The sequence below is a fragment of the Erinaceus europaeus genome, chromosome 7 (genome assembly GCF_950295315.1).
Source record: "Erinaceus europaeus chromosome 7, mEriEur2.1, whole genome shotgun sequence".
Taxonomy (NCBI): domain Eukaryota; kingdom Metazoa; phylum Chordata; class Mammalia; order Eulipotyphla; family Erinaceidae; genus Erinaceus; species Erinaceus europaeus.
In genome coordinates, this window is record NC_080168.1 from 7,310,089 (window position 1) to 7,334,974 (window position 24,886).

Sequence of the window (24,886 nt, forward strand, 5' to 3'; positions counted from 1 at the left end):
TGTTGAAATAGAATTACACATACTAAATGACATCCAATTAGTTGATTTGTAGAAAGCTGAAGCAATTAAAAAGTAGTTTTATAGTTCACTAATTTATGCTAGTTTAGAAAAGTCTTATTTTTTGTTATGTATAACCTTCTAAAAGTTGAAAAATGTTAAAATTACATGGAAATAACCCAGGTAGGAATTAAAAAACACACTGAAGGTCACTGGAGAGAAAAAGTATTATTTTCCCTCCATTGTTGTATTTTGATTTTCATTTCTTCTTAGTGAATGGAAATAAATTACCTACCTTGAGACTCCATCAGGAATTAAAGCATGTACAAAGACTCATTTATTTCTTCTAATCTACCTTTTCAACTTAAATGTCAAATCTTACTTTTTGAACCACTGTTATTTCTCACTATATGCTTAATAAGGCACATTGAAAGCTTTACAAATTGAGTCACAGTTTTCTTCTGTTTAGAATTTTGTATTATTCTTTAAAAATATGAAAGAACCTCAAGTTTTAAATGCCACTCTACTGTGAAGCATTTATTTGTTTGGATTTTGGGGGCATCAATTTCTATTATCAGAGAAAAATATCTTACCCTCTAAAAACATCAAACTTGGATTTGGTTTTCCATTTACTGACTAAAAAAAAAATACATGCTGTCAAATATTGTTTTCTAAGAATGAAAGATTTCTTTCTTTCAAGAAGTCTTTTTGATCAGTCCACTCACTAAATAAAGTCTTTGTTTCATTAGCATCTTGGAGAACTATTTCAATAAATTAAAAAGAAGTTCCCTGAGTTAAATGCAGTAAGTTTAAGGATCACCACATTCATGAGAGAGAATCACTAAGAAAGGCAAAGATTTTTAATTTTATAAACAGTAACACTTAGTAAGAAATGGCTGTTGATTTGAGGTGAAGATGTTTTGTTAGTTTTTTTTAAATATTTTGCTAATAACAAAGCTATTCTTTTTTAACAGATTTTTTAAAATTATTTTTTATATTTATTTATTTATTTTCCCTTTTGTTGCCCCTGTGTTTTTTTGTTGTTGTTGCTGTTGTAGTTATTATTGCTGTTGTTGATGATGGATAGGACAGAGAGAAATGGAGAGAGGAGGGGAAGACAGAGGAGGAGAGAAAGATAGACACCTGCAAACCTGCGTCACCACCTGTGAAGCAACTCCCCTGCAGGTGGGGAGCCAGGGGCTTGAACCAGGATCTTTGTGCCGATCCTTGAGCTTTGCATCACATGCAATTAACCCGCTGGACTACTGCCCGACTCCCAAAAGCTATTCTTTTAAAAAATATTTTAATTTAATAGAAAATATGTCCTATTTGATATAAGCTCTCACATAAAATTGCCATTTTAAAAATCTAGTTTAAAAATCTATCCACTAATAAAAAACTGAAGTCATGCAATTATTTCAGCTTACTATATAATTTTTAATCACTGAGAATTTTAAAACCAATCTAAATGATTTGAAGAAAGTAGCAAAGTATTAATTTCTTTTTTTAACCATACCATATTAAAGAAAGTGAATTGATTTGGGGCTACAGAGAATGTGTAACACAGTCGGATTTACATCATTCACAAACTTAATTTCTGTAGGTTTCACGGAGTCAGCCTTCCATTTTTCCATTTGTTTTCGTGGCATTTTAAAGATGAACATGAACATGTATGGGGAATTTTTTAAAAAAAACTATTAGAACAAATTTTCTTTTATGTAAAAATGTGTATCAACATGATCTTTTAACGGCAATAACTCTATTCTTTGAAAGTGTAGTTTCTGGAGGTTGAGGATGTAGCTCACTGGCAAAGGTTATACTTTTCATGTATGAGGCTCTGGGCTGCATCACTGGAATCACCTGCCCTCCCCCACCTCAAAAGATTGTCCATTTGTCCATTCACTCATTCATTCATTCACTCATTCATTCATTCATGCATGCATGCATGCATGCATTTGAAATTGCTACCAGGGCATCTGAAATTGCTACTCAGTGCCAGCACGAAAAAATCCACAGCTCCCAGTGGTCATTTTTTTCCCTTTGTTTTATTTGATAGGACAGAGTGAAATTGAGAGAAGAGGAGGAGACAGAGAGGGAGAAAGAAACAGGATACATTTGCAGTCCTGCTTCACTGCTGGTGAAGCATCCCTTCTGAAGGTGGGAGCAGAGGCTCAAACCCTGGTCCTTGCACGTGCTAGTATGTGCACTTAACCTGGTACACCACCACCTGGCTCCCTATCCCTCAGAAAAAAAAAAGATGGTTTTTAAATGTTGAATCAAGTATAACACAAATGAGAAACAACAGACACATACAAAGTACTCTAGATAAACTTATCCTCTGATATGACTAAATGGGTTTCCTGAACTTGACCATGTTCTACTCAGTGATATTGGCCCAAATACAGTCATTCAGATTCTGAACATGGGTTTTAGCACAAAGAGAGGAATCCACGTGGGAAGAGTCATGTGTTTCTGACGTTGGAAAGAAAAGCCGATTGTCTGTCACGTTCCATTTTTATGTTGGATCTTTTAAATCACAGTAAGGATGTGCCTGATTAAAATCACATTTATTTTTATTTTAATAGGATGATGAAGTGACATGACAATTTGGGCTACATTTTCCTGACATTTCCAAAGACTTTCAGGAACCAATTTCTTGTAAGTTGTCCCTCTCTGGGTTATGTTTCTCAGCTTCTCAGTACCATTTTACACACAGCTTTTTATTTTTTTAATTTATTATTTTTATTTATTTATTATTGGATAAAGACAGAGAGAAATTGAGAAGGGAGGGGGAGGTAGAGAGGGAGATAGGCAGAGGGACTCCTGCAGCCCTGCTTCACCACTCATGAAGCTTTCCCCCTGCAGGTGGGGACCAGGGGCTTGAACCCGGGTCCTTGCACATTGTAAGGTGTACATTTAACCAGATGCTCCACTGCCTGACTCCCAATGATGACTGTTCTTCTCTTAACATCATGACCCAAACTTCCTTGATTTATTATTTATTCTGTACCCTTTAGCTACTTATCTACTCGCCCTCTAATGCTACATTCCTGACCCTTTTTCTCTATACATATAATTTTTCTTTCTTTTTTTTTTTTTTTCTTCTTTTTTTCCTCCAGGGTTATTGCTGGGACTCGGTACCTGTACCAGGAATCCACTGCTCCTGGAGGCTATTTTTTTCCCTTTAGTTGCCCTTGTTGTTTTATCGTTGTTGTGGTTATTATTGCAGTTGTTACTGATATCGTTGTTGAATAAGACAGAGAGAAATAGAAGGGGGGGGGGAGAAAGACACTGTACATATAATATACACATTCCTAGATGATTTCCGCCAGATCATTGCTTACACAAGACTTACACATTTATATTTCTCCATTTACTCCTCTCCATCATTTTCCCTCCTTCTATCTGAATTTGCCCTGTGGACATCTCTATTTAGATGCCTAAAAGGTTTATTAAGTTAACAGGTCTGGAACACACTTTTTGATTTGTATCCCTCTAATATGTTCTTCCTTCAGTCTAAGCAAATCATTCAGAGTAAAAGGAACCCCTCACACATAGACGTGCTCAAAGCAAAACCCAGGAACTCATCCTTGAGATCTCCTTCCCCAGTGTCTGCACGCCCCATTTGTCAGAGAAACTTGTCAGTTCACAAAACAATAGTCAAAACCCTCTAATTTCTGTCTTCCCCAGCTCTGTCTCAACCCGTGGTACTCACTTCTTAATTGCTCTCTCTGGTCAACTCTTGCTTCCCCCAAATCTCTCTTCTGAAGGCATTTTCAAACCGGAAGTTAGATCACGTCATTTAAAGGGTTGTTTCCTTGACTTTCCTCCATTCGCACTTTCGATAAATTCAAAATTCAAACTTCACCACAACTGTCAAGACGCTAGAAATTCCTCTCTTGCACAGCTTTTTCATCTCATCTTTACCTGCCCTCCCCTTTTTGATGAACTTTCAGTCCCTAGAATTTACCAAGACATACCTGCTTTAGTGGCTCTGTACTTCCCCTTTCTTCTGTTGGGATGTTTTTCCCTCATCTTTTTTTATCTTTTCTTACCACTTAGGACTCTACTCAGATACAGTTTCTTCAGAGATATTTCCCATGGTCACCCTACTGAGAGCAAACCTTCAGGCTCCCTTGTATCACATCTCTCTATATTGACTAACTGTAAAGAATTTGACGTGTGTATTTTTTTCTTACTCTTACTTAATCTTTTTTTTTTCTTTTTCCCCAAACGAATCTAATCTTCAAGAGGTCGGGGACCTTGTTCTTTTGTTCCTGGCTGTTCCTTAGAACCCAGAACAATCAGTATTGTGAATTAATCATTTGCTAGATAATGAATCAACTTGAGCTCACCTATTTTCATTTTTTAGTAGTTATTTAATATTGATTTACAAAACTATAAGATAACAGGGTTACAAGTCCGCACGATTCCCACCACCAGAGTTCTGGATTCCCATTCCCTTCACCGTAAGCTCCAGCAGTTCTCCCAATGTTGCAGATATGAGTTCACTATTATTTCTACAACTATCTGTCTAGATTTGCATATATTTGCCTTCCTTTTTTTTAAAGGTCCTATTTTCTCTTCCTTTCCAAGTCACACATATTCCTATCACTACATTCGAATGTCCCTCCCTTTTTCCTTCTCTGTCTCCTATTTTCACTCTTAATGTATCAGTGCACAAATTCAACTGCACAATGTGAGAAAGTATCATTTATGGGTAATGCCTTACTGATGACACATTTAAATTTTAGTACGTCCTCAAGCATCTTATAAGCAACACAATAATATCAATGTTCTTCATGCTTAATATTTATAAGTTTCAGATGAATTTCCCATGTATTCAAATAACAAAATTCTATGAATCATTCTAGATGCCCCAAACTAAGCACTTTCCCTAGATTACTTCATCTCATCCCCATAGAGTATTGGAAATAGTCACTGCTATTATCATTCTCATTTACAGAACAGCATGGCACAGCTTATCAGTGGAAAAACCAGGTATTAACCCAAGAGAGGTTCATGTCAGTTGCTGCTCCTCTTTAAATTTTAGGTCCAGAGAATATACTATGACACAGAAAAGGAGGTGAAAAGTTAAGGGGTGACTGAAGCCTCAAGGGCAGTTAACACCTTCTGTTTTGAAGAGTCTGATCCTTTCTATCAGTTATTTACCATCACAACTAACAAGACTGGTGTCACTACATTATACAAAGAGGTGTGTGTATGTGTGTGTGTGTGTGTGTGTGTCAATTACACACACACACACACACACACACACACACACATATGCACTCTGCAGAGTAAATATCATGATTTTTCCTTTTAAAAGAGAGTACTGCTCAGTTCTGACATATGGCGGCACTCAGGCTTGAGTCTGAGTCCTCACACGTGCAAGTCCTGAACTATCTCCGTGATCCTCAACTTCATGCTGTTTCTATCTCCTTTTTTTTCCTTTTAATGTTTTTTCGTATTTTTAAAATTTTTACTTACTGGATAGAGACAGTCAGAAACCGAGAGGAAGGGGGAAGACAGAGAAGGAAAGAGTTAGAAAGACATCTGCAACCCTGCTTCACCATTCACAATGCTTTCCTCCTACAGGTGGGGACCGAGGGCTCGAACCCATGTCCTTGTGCATTGCAATATGTGCACTCAACCAGGTGCACCACCAACACAGCCCCTGTTTCTACCTCCTAAAGCAAATGTGGTGTGATCTGTATCCTTTTCCTGAAAATAAGGTTTCTTTTTTATAGTGAAAAATGATAACCTAAAGATACAAATTAGAATAGAGTACTTTCAGAAAGAATGAAAGACAGTATGCTACTATAAGAAGTGATTCTTACTTATGATAAAAGCTGAGTAATTTTTGTCTTCTTTATAATTAATTTTTCACAGTGTGTATGGTCATAAAGTGAGCCCATCCCTGACAAACACTTCTAAGTAGTATATAGCACTGTCCCCCGAGAAAAAGTTATCACGAGAATCCATTTGGTTGGAAAAGGAATCTTGCAGTGATGTACTGATCTCTGTGGGGCATCCCCCAAAGACAGCAAATAACTCATTTTGACTATAAACACGTACTGATTGAGCCTCTACGCATTTAATTTTATCCAGTTTGATTTTACTTGATGTCCTATTTAGCCTTGTCTTAAGCAGTAAAAGCTATGGAATCATGTGGGAGATCTTTATTATCCAATATCCCCTCAGTCATAGCAATATTAAATGAAAATATCAGTTGAATGCCCATCCCAGGCATTATGATGAAGATATAAAGAGAATCCCTTAGGGAACTCTGAATCAACATGCTGACATCATGGAAAGAATTCTAGGGCACCGTCCTTTCTTTACTGAAGAGCGTTTGATGGTAGTGTATTGGCAATCCCATTTCAGGACTTTTTAACAGGTGGAAAATTGCTGTTACTTTTAGGGGCCAGGCAGTGATGCACCTGGCTGAAGCACACACATTACAGTGTGCAAGGACCTGGGTTCAAGCCCCTGGTTCCCACCTGCAGGGGAAAAGTGGTGAAGCTGGGCTGCTGGTGTCTTTTTATCTCTCTCTCCCTCTCTATCTACCCCTTCCTCCTTGATTTCTGGCTGTCTCTATCCAATAAATAAATAAAGATAATTAAAGGAAAAAGAAAAGAAAATATTTATTTAAAAAAATAAAAGTGCTGCTGTCACTTTTTATATTTATTTTTCCTTTTGTCGCCCTTGTTGTTTTTCATTGTTGTTGTAGTTATTATGGTTATTGTTGTTGATGTCGTCATTGCTATATAGGACAGAGAGAAATGGAGAGAGGAGGGGAAGACAGAGGGGGGTAGAAAGACAGACACCTACAGACCTGCTTCACCACTTGTGAAGTGAGTCTCCTGCAGGTGGGGAGCAAGGGGCTTGAACCAGGATCCCTACGCGGGTCCTTGCGCTTTGTGCCACGTGTGCTTAACCTGCTGCGCTACTGTCCGACTCCCTACTGCTGCCACTTTTACACACTGCCACACTCTGTTGTGCAATCAGTGCCTGGACTTACCCAGAACAGGCAAGAGTATATCAGGATAGAGTGATGTTGATGGACAGGAACAAGATGTAACTGAAGAGAAACTTACATTGGTTATCGGATCATTTTCATTCTCTGTAACGCATCCCTGAAGAGTGAAGTTGAGAGCTTTGCAAATGATCATGATTCTCTTGGCAGCTTTTTCTTCAAATGGTTTGACCACATATTCAGAGTCTAAAAGATCCTTTTTCTGAAGTTTCAAGGTCTGAAAAACATTTTGAAAGTTTTAGTCTCCAAAAGGCTCTATGAGAAACAAACTGTAACTCAAGCCACAATTCCACAGATCAAGTTCACGTCTGCACAGAAATACCCTTGACTTACATCTATATCTGGATCCAGAGAAAAGAGATTTAGCCTCTCCATGCTTCGAGTTGTTCTGACTGATTCTTCAGTTTCTGTGAGGTACTACAGAGAAAATGGTGTAAATTCTTGGTATCTAAATAAACAGAATTTTCCGTCCAGTTTTACCCATAGAGCCAAGAAGTAGCTCCTGGTTATAATCATTGCTTTAACAACATTCATTCCCACTCTCAGCAAATTTTACTAAAAATGTGCTTTAACTTTTGAGTGCTTTGTGAATGTTTAACAAAACACTCAGGTTAACAGAAGTGTTCTGAAATAAGAGTCTTCTAAATGCTGAAAGAGTACATTTCCATCACTTGCTTTAACACAAAAGCATTAAACTAGCAAGTAATTCTGATTTATTTGCATAGAAAAAGGTCAACTTTATTACTTTGGTGAAGTCTGGGTGCAGGCTATTCTCTGAAGAATCTGTTTCCTCAGGTGAGTATTCACAAGCGGCAGAGTTATCCAGTGAGTCTTGAAAAGATATATCAAAACGGGTTAGGAAAGGATTCTCACAGGTTACCTATCTGTGACAAATCAAGTCTGTGACAAATCAAGGCTGGGCCAGACCCAACAGTGATGAGGGGTGGCTGTAGGTGAGAAGAAGCTTTCACTGTGTTCTGGCCATGGTAGACCATGGAGATCATGGTGGATCACATGGGCAGAGCTCTGGAAATTAGACCCTTACATGACAATTTCTCGTTTCTTTCCACGACACTATTCTCTCCACTCTCTGCCAATATGAACTTTGGACACTTAGAATAGTAATTTTTATCTGGGGTTATGGAGTATTTGATTAAATATAATAAAAATGAATAAAACTCAAAATTCCCCTCCCATCAAACACACTTTTGATACTACTAACAAAATGACTCCCAACATCATTTTCTGGGTGTCAATGAATCATTGCCAATCAACGAGAAACTGAACCTATTTGTGGTGGCCCTCACTCTTTGGTAATAAATAAATAAATAAATAAATAAGTAAATAAAATAAAAGTCATGCTTCCAGGGTGATTCCTTAGAGCAACCAGCTCCAGTAAGAATAGATCAGATCAAGGGGCTGGGTGGTTGGTGCACATGTTACAGTATGTGTCTCTCTCCTTCTCCATCTCCTTCTTCCCTCTCAATATCTGGCTGCCTCTATCAAAAAAAATAAATAGAGTTAATTAAAAAAAAGAAAAAGAACAAATCAGATCTGATAGTTGCCATAGTCACTAAAAGCATAAATGAACCAAGCAAACAGGTTGCCATTGGGAAGGGAGGTGGGAGCAAGAGTCTCACCCAGCCCCAGATCCGTGAGCTCTGTGCTCCTCCTTCCTTGGAGAGGTCCCTCAGGACTGATTTGGAGGATGCGGTTGAGGGTGTGGATCCACTCATCCATGTCTGACTCGGTTTCCGCTGCCAGCACAAAGTAAGTCAGGTCATTCATTTTCAGTTCAAAGGCATACTTTCTTAGTCTGTTGTTCTGCAGTATAAAAACAAAGGGGAGGGGGAGGTTTGGCGGAGAGAAAAGACACAAGGGGGTGAGAAATATTTCTTCAAAGGTTGCTGTCCCAATATCTTTCTGTATAGAGAGAACTCCCCGAATAAGACAAAGATCTAGGTGAGTATAAAGCATTACACTTGCTTTCTTTAAAAAAAAATGTACTGGGTGTATTTTTATTTAGGATTTTTGTTGATTGGATGAACATGTTGGCTCCCATGCTTCCTCATCAGGTACATGAGTGGGTTCTATACATCTTCCAACAGCTGCTTTAACGTGCTCCCTTCACTTTTTTCACCTCTGATTTATTCACGTCTGAACTCCCAAGCAGGCATATGGCTTCATTAGATTCAAGGGACAGCGTGATGTGTGAAGGTCATTAAGAAGCTCTATGCTGCCTTACTACCCAAATAACATTTCTTAGCACAGATCATCATCTACCTTTCAACAGAGTCAACGAAGTGGTCATGACTTTCTAGAAAGCCCATGTAGCCTCCACTTTGATTTCTTTTTTCCCTCATCAGCCACTGTTTTTTTAGTCATTTCCACTGATGCTCCCTTTTATTTTTTTGATTACCTTTACTGCTAGCCCTGGGTCTGTTTTAGACTCCTGCCTTTCTCACTGGGTTCAGTGATGCTAAATGGTGTCTTGCATCTACCTTGACAATCCACTCCCTTTCACTGGTTCCAGTTTCTCCATCGCCTTCTCGATTTTTCTCTAACTTGCTTCTTTCTTTGTATTTTGTGATGAACACAGGAAACATTGTGCTGGTTCCCTTGATGTGCCCCTGCCATGTGCTTTGTTGCTGCCATGGCACTACAAAGAAACCCATCACCACATCACCATTATACACTTAGCATAAGGTTTGCCTCATGGGAACCTGGGAAACTCACACTGACTACTTCTACCTCAAATGGAGTCATACTTTCTTAGGTAAACCTTCCTAAGTCCCCAGTTATGACAATGTTCTTTTATTGATGGAGCATGGCCAACAATGGAGGATGATGTTGTGATTCATTTCCTCTGTTTGTTTTGACCACTATGGTTCTCTCTCATGGTTTCACCTCCATGAGGTCAGGTCAGTTTTGCTCATATCTACACTTCCCATGTTCTGGGTTTAAAAGGAATCATACTTTGTGAATGCAGTGCAGAGGCTCCTATTTTAGGGACACAGACCTTCCTAGGGAAGAGATGAAGGGATGCTGGAGGGGATACAGAACTTAAAGACGTGTGCAGAGAAATTACAGTGGGCTGACATAACAAGGGATCACTTTAGATTGGCCTAGCAAGAGACATCACAGTTGAAATCTACGCATTGTCACGGCAATGCTATATATACCTGCCAAGAGAAAAAGAAATGTAAATTCCAAAGTGCAAATTTCCTTCAAAGACATAAGCTATTGTTGTGCAATCCAGGGTGACTGAAAGAATAACTAGTGACATTCTGTCCTTAATACACCCCCAGGTAATTCTGATGAAAAGATTCAGCTCTTATCCAAACTGTCTTAAAGTCTTTGGAGCACCCACAGCTATGATAAAGCAAGTCTAGTACTTAGGATGAAAATTTGAACTAAGTAAGGTGTCTTTGGGGTTTACACTGTGTGTGTGTAGAGGGGAGGGTAGAACCACAAAGCCTTCCCTGACAGGCCTTAATGATTAATCATTCAAATATGAAATTAGGAGAAAGATGCACTTAAAATTTACATAAATGCACTGAAGGTGCATAAAATTAAAACACAAAAATTTGGTTTTTTTTTTTTTTCTTTTTTGCCTCCAAGGTTATCACTGGGGCTTGGAGCTGACAATATAAATCCACTGCTCCTGGTGGCTATTTTTCCATTTTATTGGATAGGACACAGAGAAATGAAGAGGGAAGAGGAAGATAGTGTGCGCGTGCACGTGTGTGTTAATTAGAAAATCAGTGGCTTCAAACATTAGTATGCCAAATGAACATCTATATAACAGCTTGCTTAATAACGTAAAATATTTTATTTCATTTTCTTATTTTTATCATTGCCACGGCTTCACTGGTCTGTGTCCACTTTTTCCAACAGGGTCATACAGAAGGAGGGATCTCACAGCACTGAAACTTCCCCCAGTTCCCATGGCACATATGTCAAAAAAGACACCTTTGTAGGGGAACTATTTGACTGGCAAAAATAAAAATACTTAAAGTTACTTTCTTCTCAGGAACCCTCCAGTCCGTGTGTGTGTGTGTGTGTGTGTGTGTGTGTGTGATGAAGGAGGTTCATAAAACAACTTGTGAGTGCACTGACACAGATGATAAGATGGCAGAGGATAGATACAGTCAGAGAGACAGGCTTTCTTTCATAAACAACAACAGGAACAACAAATGGATACTTAGGAAAGAACTAGAAATACCCACAGATGGAGTGTTGTCCTGGAACTAAAAAGATTCTGCTCGAGGGAGCTGGCAGGTGGCTCACCTGGCAGAGTACACACGTTATTATGCACAAGGACGTGGGTTTAAGCCCCAAACTATTATATCATGGCAGCACTTGCAACAGGAGAATCTTCACATGTAATGAAATATCACTCTTTCTCCCTGTTATTCATTCTCTAGTTAAAGAAAAAAAAAATGGCTACAGATAGTAGAGTTATGTAGGCACTGAGTCCTATTAATAACCATGGTTTCAAAAAAAAAAAAAGAATCTGCTTGACAAATTTGATATAAAGAATAGGCAGAGAGATGCAAAGCTGTGTTGGGTGCTTCTGTCAATATATCAGATACCAACCCACCAATTGTGAGTGGATGGAGCTGCAACCTTCTCTCCTTTGTAATGTCCATGCCAAGAAAACTAACGCTATTTTTTTTGAAAGAAAAAACATTACAAAATAGAAACAAGACTTGATTTTTCAGATCACATTCTGTACTTCAAATACACTGAATGTAGCTGCCAACTAGAACACTATTTAAAAAATATTTTTCAAGAATCTGAGCTAAGTAAAGCAAGAAGTTGTTTTTGAAAAAAAATGGGACCTCTCTCACTGAGATGAATATTCTGCTTGTAAAACCTCAGAAAAAAATTACTTATTTTCTATTTCGAATGAAACAAAACTACTTGCAGTACAGAGGAGCTTATGTTGGGGCAGATTAAGATGCCCAAGTGGTTTTCTAGCTCACTTTCTCTAATCTCCAAGATAATGGCATCTAAAACAGCAGAAAAGAAAGAACAAAAATAGAAAATCAATTGGGACATCCTAATAATCTTCAAATGCAGTTGGTAAGTCATTAAAATGGTAATCAGAAGCAATCTATTCCCCATTTAGCTTTCCAACTTTTCCTCCGTTTCTTTGGGACCGGCATCTGCTGTAGCCAAAACAACTGCTTTGTTCACTCAAGCTCACCAAAGCCCACTGACAGGACATCATAAATAACTGGAAACTGAATGTCTTCTAATGCTTTATGATGTGTCTAACGTGTTGTAGCAAGCTGCTCTACTTCTATAATAAACAGCTAGAAAAGTTATACAGTAGAAGTTCCAAAAAAAGTCACCAAGGCAGTGGATGGTTGAGTGGAGAAGGAAGCTGCTTACAAAAACTATCCATTATACAGCTATCAAGAACAATGAACCCACCTTCTCTGACCCATCTTGGACAGAGCTAGAAGGAATTATGTTAAGTGAGCTATGTCAGAAAGATAAAGATGAGTATGGGATGATCCCACTCATCAAGAGAAGTTGAGAAAGAAGATCTGAAAGGGAAACTAAAAGCAGGATCTGACTAAATTGTAAGTAGGGCACCAAAGTAAAAACCCTGTGGTGAGGGGTAGACATGCGGCTTCCTGGGCTGGTGGGGGTGGGGGTGGGTGGGTGAGTGGGATGGGACATAGTCTTTTGGTGGTGGGAATGGTGTTTATGTACACTCCTAGTAAAGTATAGTCATATAAATCACTAGTTAATTAATATGAGAGGGGGAAAATTAATTGTATGTCTTGAAGTTTTTAAAACACAGACTGAGTCTTTTTAATATATAGGCTGTGTAGTTGATATGTGGACTCTCTCAAAAGCCTAGACCAAATAGATCAGAAGCAACCAATGGCACAGCTACATACAAGATACTGGGTACTATACAGCAAACTCTAACAAAAGGACTTTTCAAAGTGAACCCAATTACCAAATAATGTGATGATAACATTAACTATCGATTGTCTTTTTGAACCCTAAGACAACAGGAACCTCACATCTCCACTATAGAGCCTATATTTCCCCCAGTCCTGGAACCTTAGGATAGGGCCCACTTTCCCGTATGCCTCTCCCAATCCATATCAAATAATATTGCATCTGCCAATCACAACCTAATCAACACAACGATTGCCACCTCAACATGCTTCACTTCAGACTGTGTCCAGAGACTTCACGTGTGAAATGACAACCCTTCAGCTTCATTACTCGGGTGAGACCTTTCCTTTCGTAGTATTCTCTAATTCCATCCCAGGTGGTTCACTTTCTAACAAAGTCCCAAAACCTAGATATAGACCAGGTTCTGTGAGAGAGAGCATATGTTCACATGTATCCATAAACTAGTGCAAAATATATACCTGAAAGCAGAAGTACACTAGAGTTTGCAGTGAGTACCCCCCTAACACTTCCTCTCCACTATTCCAAGCTTTGGGTCCATGATTGCTCTACAATTTGTTTGGCTTTGTATGTTAACTCTCTTTTCAGTCACCAGGTTCCAGATGTCATCAGGATGCCAGCCAGCCTTCCCTAGACTGAAGACCCCACCAATATGTCCTGGAGCTCCGCTTCCCCAGAGACACACCTTACTAGGGAAAGAGAGAGGCAGACTGGGAGTATGGACCGACCAGTTAACGCCCATGTTCAGTGGTGAAGCAATTACAGAAGCCAGACCTTCCACCTTCTACAACCCACAATGACCCTGGGTCCATGCTCCCAGAGGGATTGAGAATGGGAAAGCTATCGGGGGAGGGGGTAGGATATGGAGATTGGGTGGTGGGAATTGTGTGGAGTTGTACCCCTCCTACCCTATGGTTTTGTTAATTTATCCTTTCTTAAATAAAAAATAAATAAATAAACTATCCATTATACCTACTGCCACTGTACTTTAAAGCTCATTTGATACACTTTGCTGGAACTAAAAAAGAAGTTTAAGAAGAAACACCCACAGCATCTCTTAGTTTCGGGGACTGCCATCAATGCAGTCCTTCCCATTCTCTGAATATTTAGTCTCCCATTCAACAGACACTTACTGGGTACTCTCTATGTGCTAGGTACTCAGCATCTGGAAAGAAATTCAGAGAAAGTGCTTGTCCTCCCTGAACTTATATCTAGATATTACAGTGTCAATAGACAAATAAGTAACAGCATAGGGACATCATCACACTCTAGTTGAAAGAAGAATAAGTCAACTACCATACAGTATATCCCTCATAATCTTAAGTTTATTTGATAATTTTCAAATTGACTTATAGGCATTTAAAAACTAGTCAATAGGGGACTGGGTGATGGTGGTCTGGTGGAGCGCCCATGCTACAATGCACAAGAACCAGGTTCAAACCCCCAGACCCCACCTGCAGGGGGAAAGCTTTTTGAATAGTGAAGTTATGTTGCATGAGTTTCTCTGTCTCTCACCCACTCTATCACCCCTTTTCCTCTTGATTTCTGGCTGTCTCTAAACAATAAATTAATAAAGATAAAAAAACTAGTGATAATTATAAGTGCATTGTGACAGTGCATACTTTAGTTATTTTTTTTCTTTATTCTGTTCCCTTTTATATGGTCATGATAAATAAGTCCTTGCTTTGACCACTCATATTTGCTTATGCCATCAACAAACTTTTGGAAATCACAGTTTATCTGAATTATTTCTGTATATGTCAAGAGTAGTTGATTTTTAAGTGTATAGAAAATTAAATGTAGGAATCACTTTACAAGTAATTAACCAGAAAAGTAATTTCTACACTGTGTATTTAGTATATATAAGGTCATGCAGTGATGAACATAATTTTATTCCTGCATATGTTATGAGACCCTATTGCTTGAGGTGTCTCACTCATCTTTTATTTGCATATGCCATTCTTGTTCTCCCCCCCCCCCCAGTGTATCCTCTCACAGACTCAAAGATCTTGAAATACAAAGGCCAAGCCTAAATGTTACTTGGATTCTCACAGCACTTCATATACAGTGAAATTTTCAATGTCTGTTTGCTGTGATAACATCTATCATCTACAGCCTGAAAATATACAAGATACTTTGATTTAACAATGTTTTTCCTTACCCATGTGGTTTACGTAGAGAGTCTGTGTCTGTTTGCATGGAAGTATGCCCGCTTGGTTTTTGATGAACACAGAATTTCCTTGGGCACCTTTCTGTCATTTTGAAAAATCTTCACTTCATTTCATCTAATTTTGTCATTTATTAGCTCCGTGATTTGGGAAAGCCATTCTATCTCTCTGGGCTCCCCTCCCCCCACTAATATTCCAGGAGCATAATAATGCATGTTCTATCAACTTCTGTCAAACAATTTACTAGAGGAGACTGTTACAAGTGTCATTCTGGTTTTTATTGTTATCATGGGAAATGAGATTCCTTTTTGTATTATTATTTATTTACTTTTTGGTCACAAAGAAGTTATTGCTAGGATTCAGTACCTGCATAATGTATCCACCAATGCTGGTGGCCATTTTTCCCCCCTTTTATTTGACATAGAGAGGGAGGCTGGAAAAATGGAGAAACAAACTGAGAGACCTATATCACCTCTCCACTGCTTCCTACAGGTAGGAATCAGGGGCTTGAACTTGGCCCTCACATGTGCTAATAATGTGTGTACTTTAATGGGCACCCCAGAGAGGTTACTTATAGCAGAATTTGTTGTTGAGAGGTTAGTAGGTCATATATAACATCTAGATTTCTTTTCCTTTCTTTTTTCCTCTTTTTTTTTTTGTTTTATTTTTCCCTTATCTCCAGGGTTATCACTACCTGCACTATGAATCCACTGTTTCTGGCAGTTATTTTTTCCATTTTACTGGATAGGCCAGAAAGAAATTGAGAGAGGAAGGGGACATAAAGAGGGAAAAAGAAAGATAGCTGCAGACCGGCTTCACGTTGTGAAGCACCCCCCCCCCCCCGCTAGTGAGGAGTGGGGGCTCCAAACTGAATCCTTGTGCTATGTGGGCTTAACCTGTTGTGCCACAGCCCACCCCCTAGATTTCTTTTCTTTGTCAGGTACACTTTCATTTTCTGCCTACATTGAGTGCTTGTTTTGTGGGCATGCACCCTCCAGTTCTGGTTAAATGCATGAAGTAGGCAGTGCAAGGACCCAGGCAAGGATCCAGGATTGAGCCCCAACTCCCCACCTGCATGGGGTATGCTTCAGAGTGCTAAATCAGGTTTTCCAGTGTCTTTCTCTCCTTCTCAGATTCTCTCTCCCCTCTTAATTTCTCTGTCTTATCAATAAAAGAGGAAGAAAAAAAATGGCTGCCCAGAAAGTTAGATTTGTGGTGCTGGCACCGAGCTCCAGTGATAATGCTGGAGATGATAAAAATAATAATAAATAAATAACATTAAGATCCAGGAAACCTTTCATGACAAACAGCACCTGAAGTCTGAAAAACACTGAGCTAGCGTAGCTCTCTGAGGTCATCCCTGAAATGTATTTCTTGGAATTTCAGAATCACTCTTAAAACACAATGCTATAGATTGAGCTGGAATGAGGTAGAGTAAGAGGCCTTGTTTACTGAAAACTACTCTATACAGGAACTCCCCAAAATGCTGCATGGTAGGTAGCACTTTCCTAAATCCAAGTCTTTGCTTCCCTTTTCTGATTTATTCAAGGGAAATGGACAGTGATTCTTGACAAAATGGGTCTGACTCATCCCATTATTCCTTATTCATAGTCTGTGCTTTTTGGTAAACTGGGTTCATCTTTAGGCACATTTCATGCCTGACGGCTGACTAGAGTAATGACTAAACTTGCACTTTCTCATTCAGAATCTTCTTTTCAGATGCAGAAAGCTTGTGAGTCAGAATATATCTGCAAGTTGATACATAAGCTTATGTAAGCTGGGATCTGGATACCAGGTAACAAGTGACTGTAAGAAGTGCTTGACAGGGAGTCGGGCGGTAGTGCAGCGGGTTAAGCACATGTGACTCAAAGCACAAGGACTGGCGTAAGGATCCCAGTTTGAACCCCTGGCTCCCCACTTGCAGTGGAGTCGCTTCACAGGCGGTGAAGCAGGTCTGCAGGCATCTCTCTTCCTCTCTCCTTCCCTGTCTTCCCCTCCTCTCTCCATTTCTCTCTGTCCTATCCAACAACAATAACATCAATAACAACAACAATAATAACTAAAACAATAATAAAAAACAAGGGCAAAAAAAGGGAAAATAAAAAATAAATATAAAAAAACTTTTAAAAAGAAGAAGTGCTTGATAACATCAGTCAAGGGATAAAGAATCTTTAAAATAGATAACACATATTCCCAAATAACTGATGGCTAGCTATTAGAAAAAGGAGACTTAGTCACTTGAGTTTCAAGATGCAAAATCTACCATGGGAACTTCAACCAACCAAGCTATATTATCTTTGCAGCCTTCCAGCTGACCTAGAAGTATTCATTATTATTCTATGCTCCCAGAACTTTCTAGAAAGTCTGTCACTCACAGCTCTATTACAGCTTTGTAAATACATGGTAATAGTTAAGTATGAGCCAACTTCTCTTTCTGGTTATGATCTCAGCAGGGAATTCCTGATGTCACAGCACAGTTTCTAGCAAGCCATAGACACTGAATAAATTTACTCAACACAGGAATGAATAACACAGTGACTCTATTAGCTCAAATAGGCAGACATCTCAAGAAAATGAAGGCTTTTCACTAGGAATGCCTAGCTCTCAAAGTTAGGGACAGGAAAAATAGCTAAAGGACACACTATCCATAGTCTTATAGATGAAGGACTTGAGAGCAAAGAAATTGAGAATCGTGGTTAGGCAGTGATGCACCTGGTTAAGCACATGCACTACAGTGTGTAGGGACTGAGGTTCAAGCCCCTGACCTCCACCTGCAGGGGGAAAGCTTCATGAGTGGTGAAGATGGGCTTCAGATGTCTCTCTGTCTCCTGCTCTCTTTTTCTCCCTACCCCCTCTCAATTTCTCTCTGCCTCTATCCAATAATAAATATATAAATAAAAATAAAAGAAATTGAGAATCTTGCTCAAAATGCTCAGAGAGTAGCTAGGATTTGAGTGATGAACTGTGTGGACTCCTAACATGTTTTTTCTAAGTGTCTCTGACATACTGTTATAGTAGAGACTGATACACAGTGTGTCCAAGGTCTGTGTTCGAGTCCAGAGATCACACACAGATCAAGGTCTGTGTTCAACAGCCCACAGATCAAAGGGTCATTCCCACAGTGGAATGCCTGGTTACAGAATTAGGATATCTGTCGAATACAGACTAACGTGAACCTTGAGAAAAGAAATGACAGATTCCTCTCTCCAAAAATTTAACATACAATGCATTTCCCAGAGCCATCTGATTGGATATGGAAGTAGAAGAGGAAATATTTCAGTTTTACTGCTCACTATCCATAAAATGTAGTCAGTGGTCCCTAAGTTACTGCTGAAATATCACTTCATCTTCCTAAAGCCCAGCGGCCTCCTCTGTGCTAAACAGCAGAAAATGCTCCACCCTCCATGAGGGCCCTCATTTCCCTTTCCATAGGGAAAGTTAGCAACTGCTTACAGTGCAATCATCTTCACTTTGAGAGGAGTGCTCAGCAACGATTCATTCATTATTCTTTTTTTCCTTTTAAGTCTCTGCATTACTACTATTAAAATCGGAGTGAGAAATTCCAGATTTTAACAGACAAACTATGGTGTAATTGGCCATGCCTAAGTGACTGGAGAGAATTCACATTTTCATTCACCTATCCAATCATGCCTGGTATTAATCCAACAGGTTTTCTCAGCTACAGAGAAGGTTATGTGAACGCCCATGGTTTGGTGGTAAGAGGACCACTTGTTCCTAGTGGCTCCAGAGCATCAGCATCCTAATGTGAACTGTGAGGCAAGTTTGCCAGAAACACTGGGTTCCTTCTTCCTTCCACTTTTATAGGTTTGCTATTTCTTTTTTTTTAAAGTATTTATTGATTGATTGATAGATTGCCTCCAGGGTTGTCATTGGGACTCAGTACTACAAATACACTGCTCCTGGAGGCCATTTTCCCCATTTTATTGGATAGGATAGAGAGAAATTGAGAAGGTGGAAAGAGAGAGGGAGAGAGGGAGAGAGGAGGGAGAGAGGGAGAGAGGGGGAGAGAGAGAGAGAGAGATGGGGAGAGGGAGAGAGAGAGAGGGAAAGGGAGAGGGAGAGGGAGAGGGAGGGAGAGAGAGAGAGAGAGAGAGAGAGAGAGAGAGAGAGAGAGAGAGAGAGAGCCCTGCCTGCAGGTCTGATTCTCCTTGTAGGTGGGGAGCCATGGGGCTTAAACTGGGATCCTTGCTCAGGTCCTTGCATTTTGTACTATGTGCGCTTAACTCGGTGTACCACCTCCTGGCCCCCTATTTATTTATTTGTTACTGGATAGAGACAGAAATTGAGAAGGGAGAGGGATATAGAGAAGGAAAGAGACAGAGAGACATCCACGGCCTTGCTTCACCACTCATGAAGCCTTCCCCCCTGCAGGTGGGGAGACCAGGGGTTTGAACCTGGGTCCTTGTGCACTGTGGTGTGTGTGCTTAACCAGGTGCACCACTGCCTGCCTGCCCCCCCCCCCACCCTGGTTTGCTATTTCAGCAGAATATAAAGAACACCTGTGTTGACAGTGAAGCGTCCACAAGAGGTCTATGGGATGATTCTGGTTCCTGTGAAATTGAACACTTGGGACAACACTGTGAACATGAACTTGCCAGACTGTACAGTGTGTTAAAGCAGTGTCTTGTTTCTGAACTTAAAATCCTGGGACTCAATGTGGCCCTTGTCTTTGATGGAAGCTTGCTCTTAGGAGGAAGATGATACACATGCACACCGTCAACTTGCTTTCTCTTTATTACCATTATCCTGACAACTTTTGGAAGTGCATTGAGCCCTGTGATTTTCATGTGCTGAATTAATTAGCTCCAGAGTCCACTACACTGTGGCTGACTAGGTGGGCACTTTCCTCTTTTTCTTGACAAGAATTAGTCTTCGTCTGGCCTCAGGACCTTTGTACTTACTGCCCTTTCTCATTCTTTAATCTGCAGATCCAATTGCCTTCAAAAGTGTGTCTTGTACTTCTGCCGTATTTATATCCATTCCCAACTTAACTATTCCTCTTTTTCTCTTCATAAAATTATATTTCTTGGGGTCTGGCGGTGGCGCAGTGGGTTAAGCCATGTGGCGCAAAGCACAGGGACTGGCGTAAGGATCCCAGTTCGAGCCCCCGGCTCCCCACCTGCAGGGGAGGCGGTGAAGCAGGTCTGCAGGTGTCTGTCTTTCTCTCCCCCTCTCTGTCTTCCCCATTTCTCTCCATTTCTCTCTGTCCTATCCAACAATGAACAACATCAACGATGGCAATAATTATAACCACAATGAGGCTACAACAACAAGGGCAACAAAAAGGGGAAAAAATGGCCTCCAGAAGCGGTGGATTCATGGTGCAGGCACCGAGCCCAGCAGTAATCCTGGAGGGAAAAAAAAATTATATTCCTTATCATGATTTCACTGACCGATTCTACTTGGTGTTGATTTTGTGTGTGACTTTGGCTAAGCTCTGCCTGCTTTCCTCTGTTGACAGAAAGTTTTGTGAAAGGATTCTAGATTGCCCTCTTAGAGTCTAGATCAGTGTTTGTCCCATGTCAGCTACTCATAAATACTTGTGGGGTGAATGATGGGTGATTAAACAGACACATTTTTTTTCTATTATAATAAATCTCAAGGGGGAGAAAGGATTTTTACTCACCTGTATGACTCCTGTACAGGAATCCAAGAAGATGCAGCCTTTAGGTTCTTTGGATATTTTTTCATCTTTGTAAAAATTCATGATGTAAGAGTTGTCTGGCAACTGAGTCAACTGGAAGTAGCGTTTTTTGAAGGACTAAAATAAAGAAAGAAATCAAGGAGGGAGTTCAAGCTGCGGTGTACTATTACTCAAGGACATTGGAGTTTTCCTAATATCTTCAGCAATGCTTCATTTCCAGGGCACGGTTCTGAAAAGAACAGCCCCCTTTCTCATAAATAAAACAGGACACAGAACAGAAACACAATGCAAATGGATTCTCCTCTGGGCAGTGCCCAGAGGAGGGGCTGTCAAGGAAAAGTGACAGAAACAAAGATGAGTCTTGACGCCTCCTCACCCGAACAGTGACGGTGTTGTTCACGGTGCTGTTGAAATTGCCCTTGTAGAGCCAGCCAGACTTGAACACTCCAGTCCCTCCAGTACCACCACCTCCCTTAGATGATGAGTGGGAGGTGGTGTCCTGCAGAAAAAGCCATCATGAGCAACCTCTCTGCTTTTGTGTCTCCCAGACGCTACACTTAAAAATAACAAGACTGCTTTCTCTTTGACTCACCTTCAGTCATCATGCTCCATTGCAACAGAAATGTGATTCACTTTGACTAAACACTCTCACACAAATGGGAATTGTAGCTCTCTCTCTCTCATACACACACACACACACACACACACACACACACACACACACACACACACACAAGCTATTGAAGACAGAGAATGCTATTCTCAGTGACAGCAGCTCCTGCTCATGTTATAAACATTTCACACTCAACCAGGCACTTACTTCATCCTTGTCAGCATCTTCATGGTCAACCTCAAAGGAATGTGAAGGGAGTTTCTCTGGTTTGTATTCTGTCCTGATATAAAAAAAAAAAAGCAAGAAAACAAATTCTGATTTGACATTTGAGACATTGATCTCACTTTCAGCTTTCTCCTGGGTAACAAGTACTGGGGTGGCCTTCTTTTCTCACAGATACTTGTGAGGGAACGCAATCTTGCGAGGATTCCATTTTCTTCCATTGTATTAACTGTCCACTACACCATCACATCTTAATTCCAGTGTCTAAATCTTCTTATTTTATTGTTTTTTAAGCAGAGCATTGATCTGGTGATTAAATCTGGGGTCTCTTGGGGGAAAGTTCCATGCACTACCTCTATACTACCTGCATTGTTGTAAATCTCTTTTATTTATTTATTTATTTATTTATTTATTTATTTATTTATTTATTGCATCCAGGATTATTGCTAGGGCTCATTACCTGCACTACGAATCCACTGCTCCTGGAGGCCATTTTCTCCCTTTTGTTGTCCTTGTTTATCGTTGTTGTTATATTATTATTGTTGGATAGGTAGAGAGAAATGGAGAGAAGAGGGGAAGACAGAGGGGGGAGAGAAAGAGACACCTGCAGACCTGCTTCACCGCCTGTGAAGCAGCTTCCCTGAAGGTGGGGAGGTAGGGGCTGGAACCAGGATCCTTATGCTGATCCTTGAGCTTTGCGCCATGTGTGCTTAACCTGCTACGCTACCGCCCAACACCACTCCCAAATCTCTATTTTAAACCAGACTTACCATGTAAACAGATTTATGTTTATCATCTATGAATTAGATGAAGACAAGCAGGGTATGTTTGATAATTGTCTTTTTTTATATTTTCCTTGTCTTTTTTTATATTTTCCTTCCTCTACATTTTAAAGTGGGATATAACATGGTATGAGGTTTCAATTATTTTTTAAAAAATACTATCTATTTATTTTTGGGTATACAGAGAGAAATTGAGCGGGGAGGAAGAGATTGAGAGGGAGAGAGACAGAAAGATACCTGCATCTCTGCTTCACTACACATGAAGATTTGCCCCTGTAGGTGGGAACCAGGGGCTTTGAACCTGTATCCTTGAGAGCACTATAATGTGTACACTTAACTTGTGCACCAGCACTTGGCCCCCTCCGTTACCTTTCTACTTTACCTTTGTATGACAGTAATTTAAAGATCAATCAATTTTTTTTTACTTGATCCTACCTCAAAATTCATTGTTAAATGGAAACTGGAAGTTATCTGAAGTTTAGGCATTCTTGATACCAAACTAGAAAATTCTACATGAGAATTTACACTGAATATTTAGTGTGTGTGTGTTAAGATAGTTTATATAGTGCAGGAACAACCTCAGAATATGACGAATTTGGACAAATCCCGGTTGTTTGTTGGATATTTCCATTACAAATGGTTCCTGATGTCTATGGTATTCCAGATAGGAAGATAGATGGCCTGGGTGCCTTTGTTTTTAAGGATGCATAGAATTGACAAACCCTGCATTCACACACATTATCACCGTATTCAAATTGTCCTCCTTCTAAAAGACACAAAACACCCATTCCTCCTTTACAGTAAAGGAGGTCAGAGCACATAGCACAGACACACACTGTCTTCATTTTCAAACTATGGAGACCCTGAAATGAGAATCCCTCTGCTAATAAATAAATAATAAATAATCCCTCTGCTAATAAATAAATAATAAATAATCCCTCTGCTACATAAAAGCTACCAATTTGTCCACTGCTGACGTGCAGGTCAGGATCATTGGGTATACTCACCTTGCTGTGCCCTTTCTGTTTTCCAATCACAATGGTTCCTTCATTAAACAGTACCATCCATTCCTCCCTATCTCTAGCCTCTGGGGAGATGTCTCTTATAATGTTCCCTTGATCTTGTTACCTGTGTGTTGTCCTAGCTCTCTGTTGTGTTATATATTTCTCAAAGCTAAGGACTCTAGTAAAATCCCATCTACATCTTTCCCAGCTTTTTCCTTTCCTATTTAGAGAAGTTCCATATACATTTATTGAGAGAGTCAATGATAATAAAGGATATCAAGAGAAGTGAAATGAAATGCTATAATTCAAAATTTTGTTATTTCATTTTGGAAGGCATCCTGGTATGTGTGTGTGTGTGTGTGTATTTTTTTCCTTTTTTAAAGTTGAGGAATGCAAGTTTTAGTGACACAATTCTAAGAAGCACCTCTAATGTGTGATAATTAAAAATATTTTACTATTGAATCTATATTTAATTTTTATTTAATTAATTTATTTTTGATAGAGATAGAACTTGAGAAGGGAAGGAAAAACAGAAGGAGAGAGACAGAGAGACACCTGCAGCACTGCTTCACTACTCACAGAGCTTTTCTTCTGCAGGTGGAGACTGGAGGTTTGATAGACCTAGGTCCTTATGCACTGTAATGCATGTGCTCAACCAGGTGTGCCACTGCCTGGCCACGTGGAGCTGCATTTTCTAGACTCATATCAAAGATAAGAGCCACTAGATTAAACAACAACAAACGAAGGACTCTTAGATACATAGTACTTGACATTTGGTATGAAGGATGATATTTTTAGTCTTCAGTCCCAATTCTAATTGATTACATAGTAATTATATGAAATTCTGAGATACCTAGGTAAGCAAATAAGAATGGTAACAATGAATGAGCAAATGTTCAGTAAACTTTGTTTGTTGATATAGTAGAATTTATTCCATGAGTATGTATTATGTCAAATTTCAAATATACAATACAACCTTCTACATCCATGACTTATTTGCAAGTGACAATTCAAAAATTTTTACTAAGATAAACAGTTACCTACTAATGCATAAATAAATAAATCTGTACCAAGTAGCATAGGTTCATATTGAATTAAATGTATGCATGATCAGACATTAATGAATTATTTTCAAAGATCTATTTATTTTCAGGAGAGACAGACAAAAGCACCTTTCAGCTTTGCCATATGAGGTGTCGGGGTTGAACCCAGGACTCCTAGGACCACAGGCATGCAACTATGCTGTGTTATTGATCAGATATTTATGCGCAAGTAACAAGATTCAACATTCCAGTATAATTGTGCCATTTTTCTGAGAATCAGAGTCCATAATATTTACATAAACACAGAGTGGAATTATCACTGAGTGATAATTTCTGTATTTAGTAAAGCAAAGTGAATGAACCTGTGTTCAATTTTCTCTTACTGGTGATTCTAGCAGATTAGGATTCCT

At 39.5% G+C, this 24,886-nt stretch overlaps 1 protein-coding gene across 3 annotated transcripts in view; it reads right to left on the reverse strand.

Annotated features, from left to right (window-relative positions):
- Window positions 1-24,886, reverse strand: part of DOCK10 (dedicator of cytokinesis 10) — a 309,226-nt gene that overhangs the window by 102,856 nt on the left and 181,484 nt on the right. For all 3 annotated transcript variants that reach the window (XM_060193683.1, XM_060193682.1, XM_060193684.1), the window contains exons 5-11: window positions 21,633-21,705; window positions 21,189-21,311; window positions 20,795-20,929; window positions 8,677-8,860; window positions 7,782-7,867; window positions 7,370-7,453; window positions 7,098-7,253 (exon numbers count right to left, since the gene is read on the reverse strand). In XM_060193683.1, coding sequence (XP_060049666.1) covers window positions 7,098-7,253; window positions 7,370-7,453; window positions 7,782-7,867; window positions 8,677-8,860; window positions 20,795-20,929; window positions 21,189-21,311; window positions 21,633-21,705 — 841 coding nt within the window. The remainder of the gene's footprint in view (window positions 1-7,097; window positions 7,254-7,369; window positions 7,454-7,781; window positions 7,868-8,676; window positions 8,861-20,794; window positions 20,930-21,188; window positions 21,312-21,632; window positions 21,706-24,886) is intronic.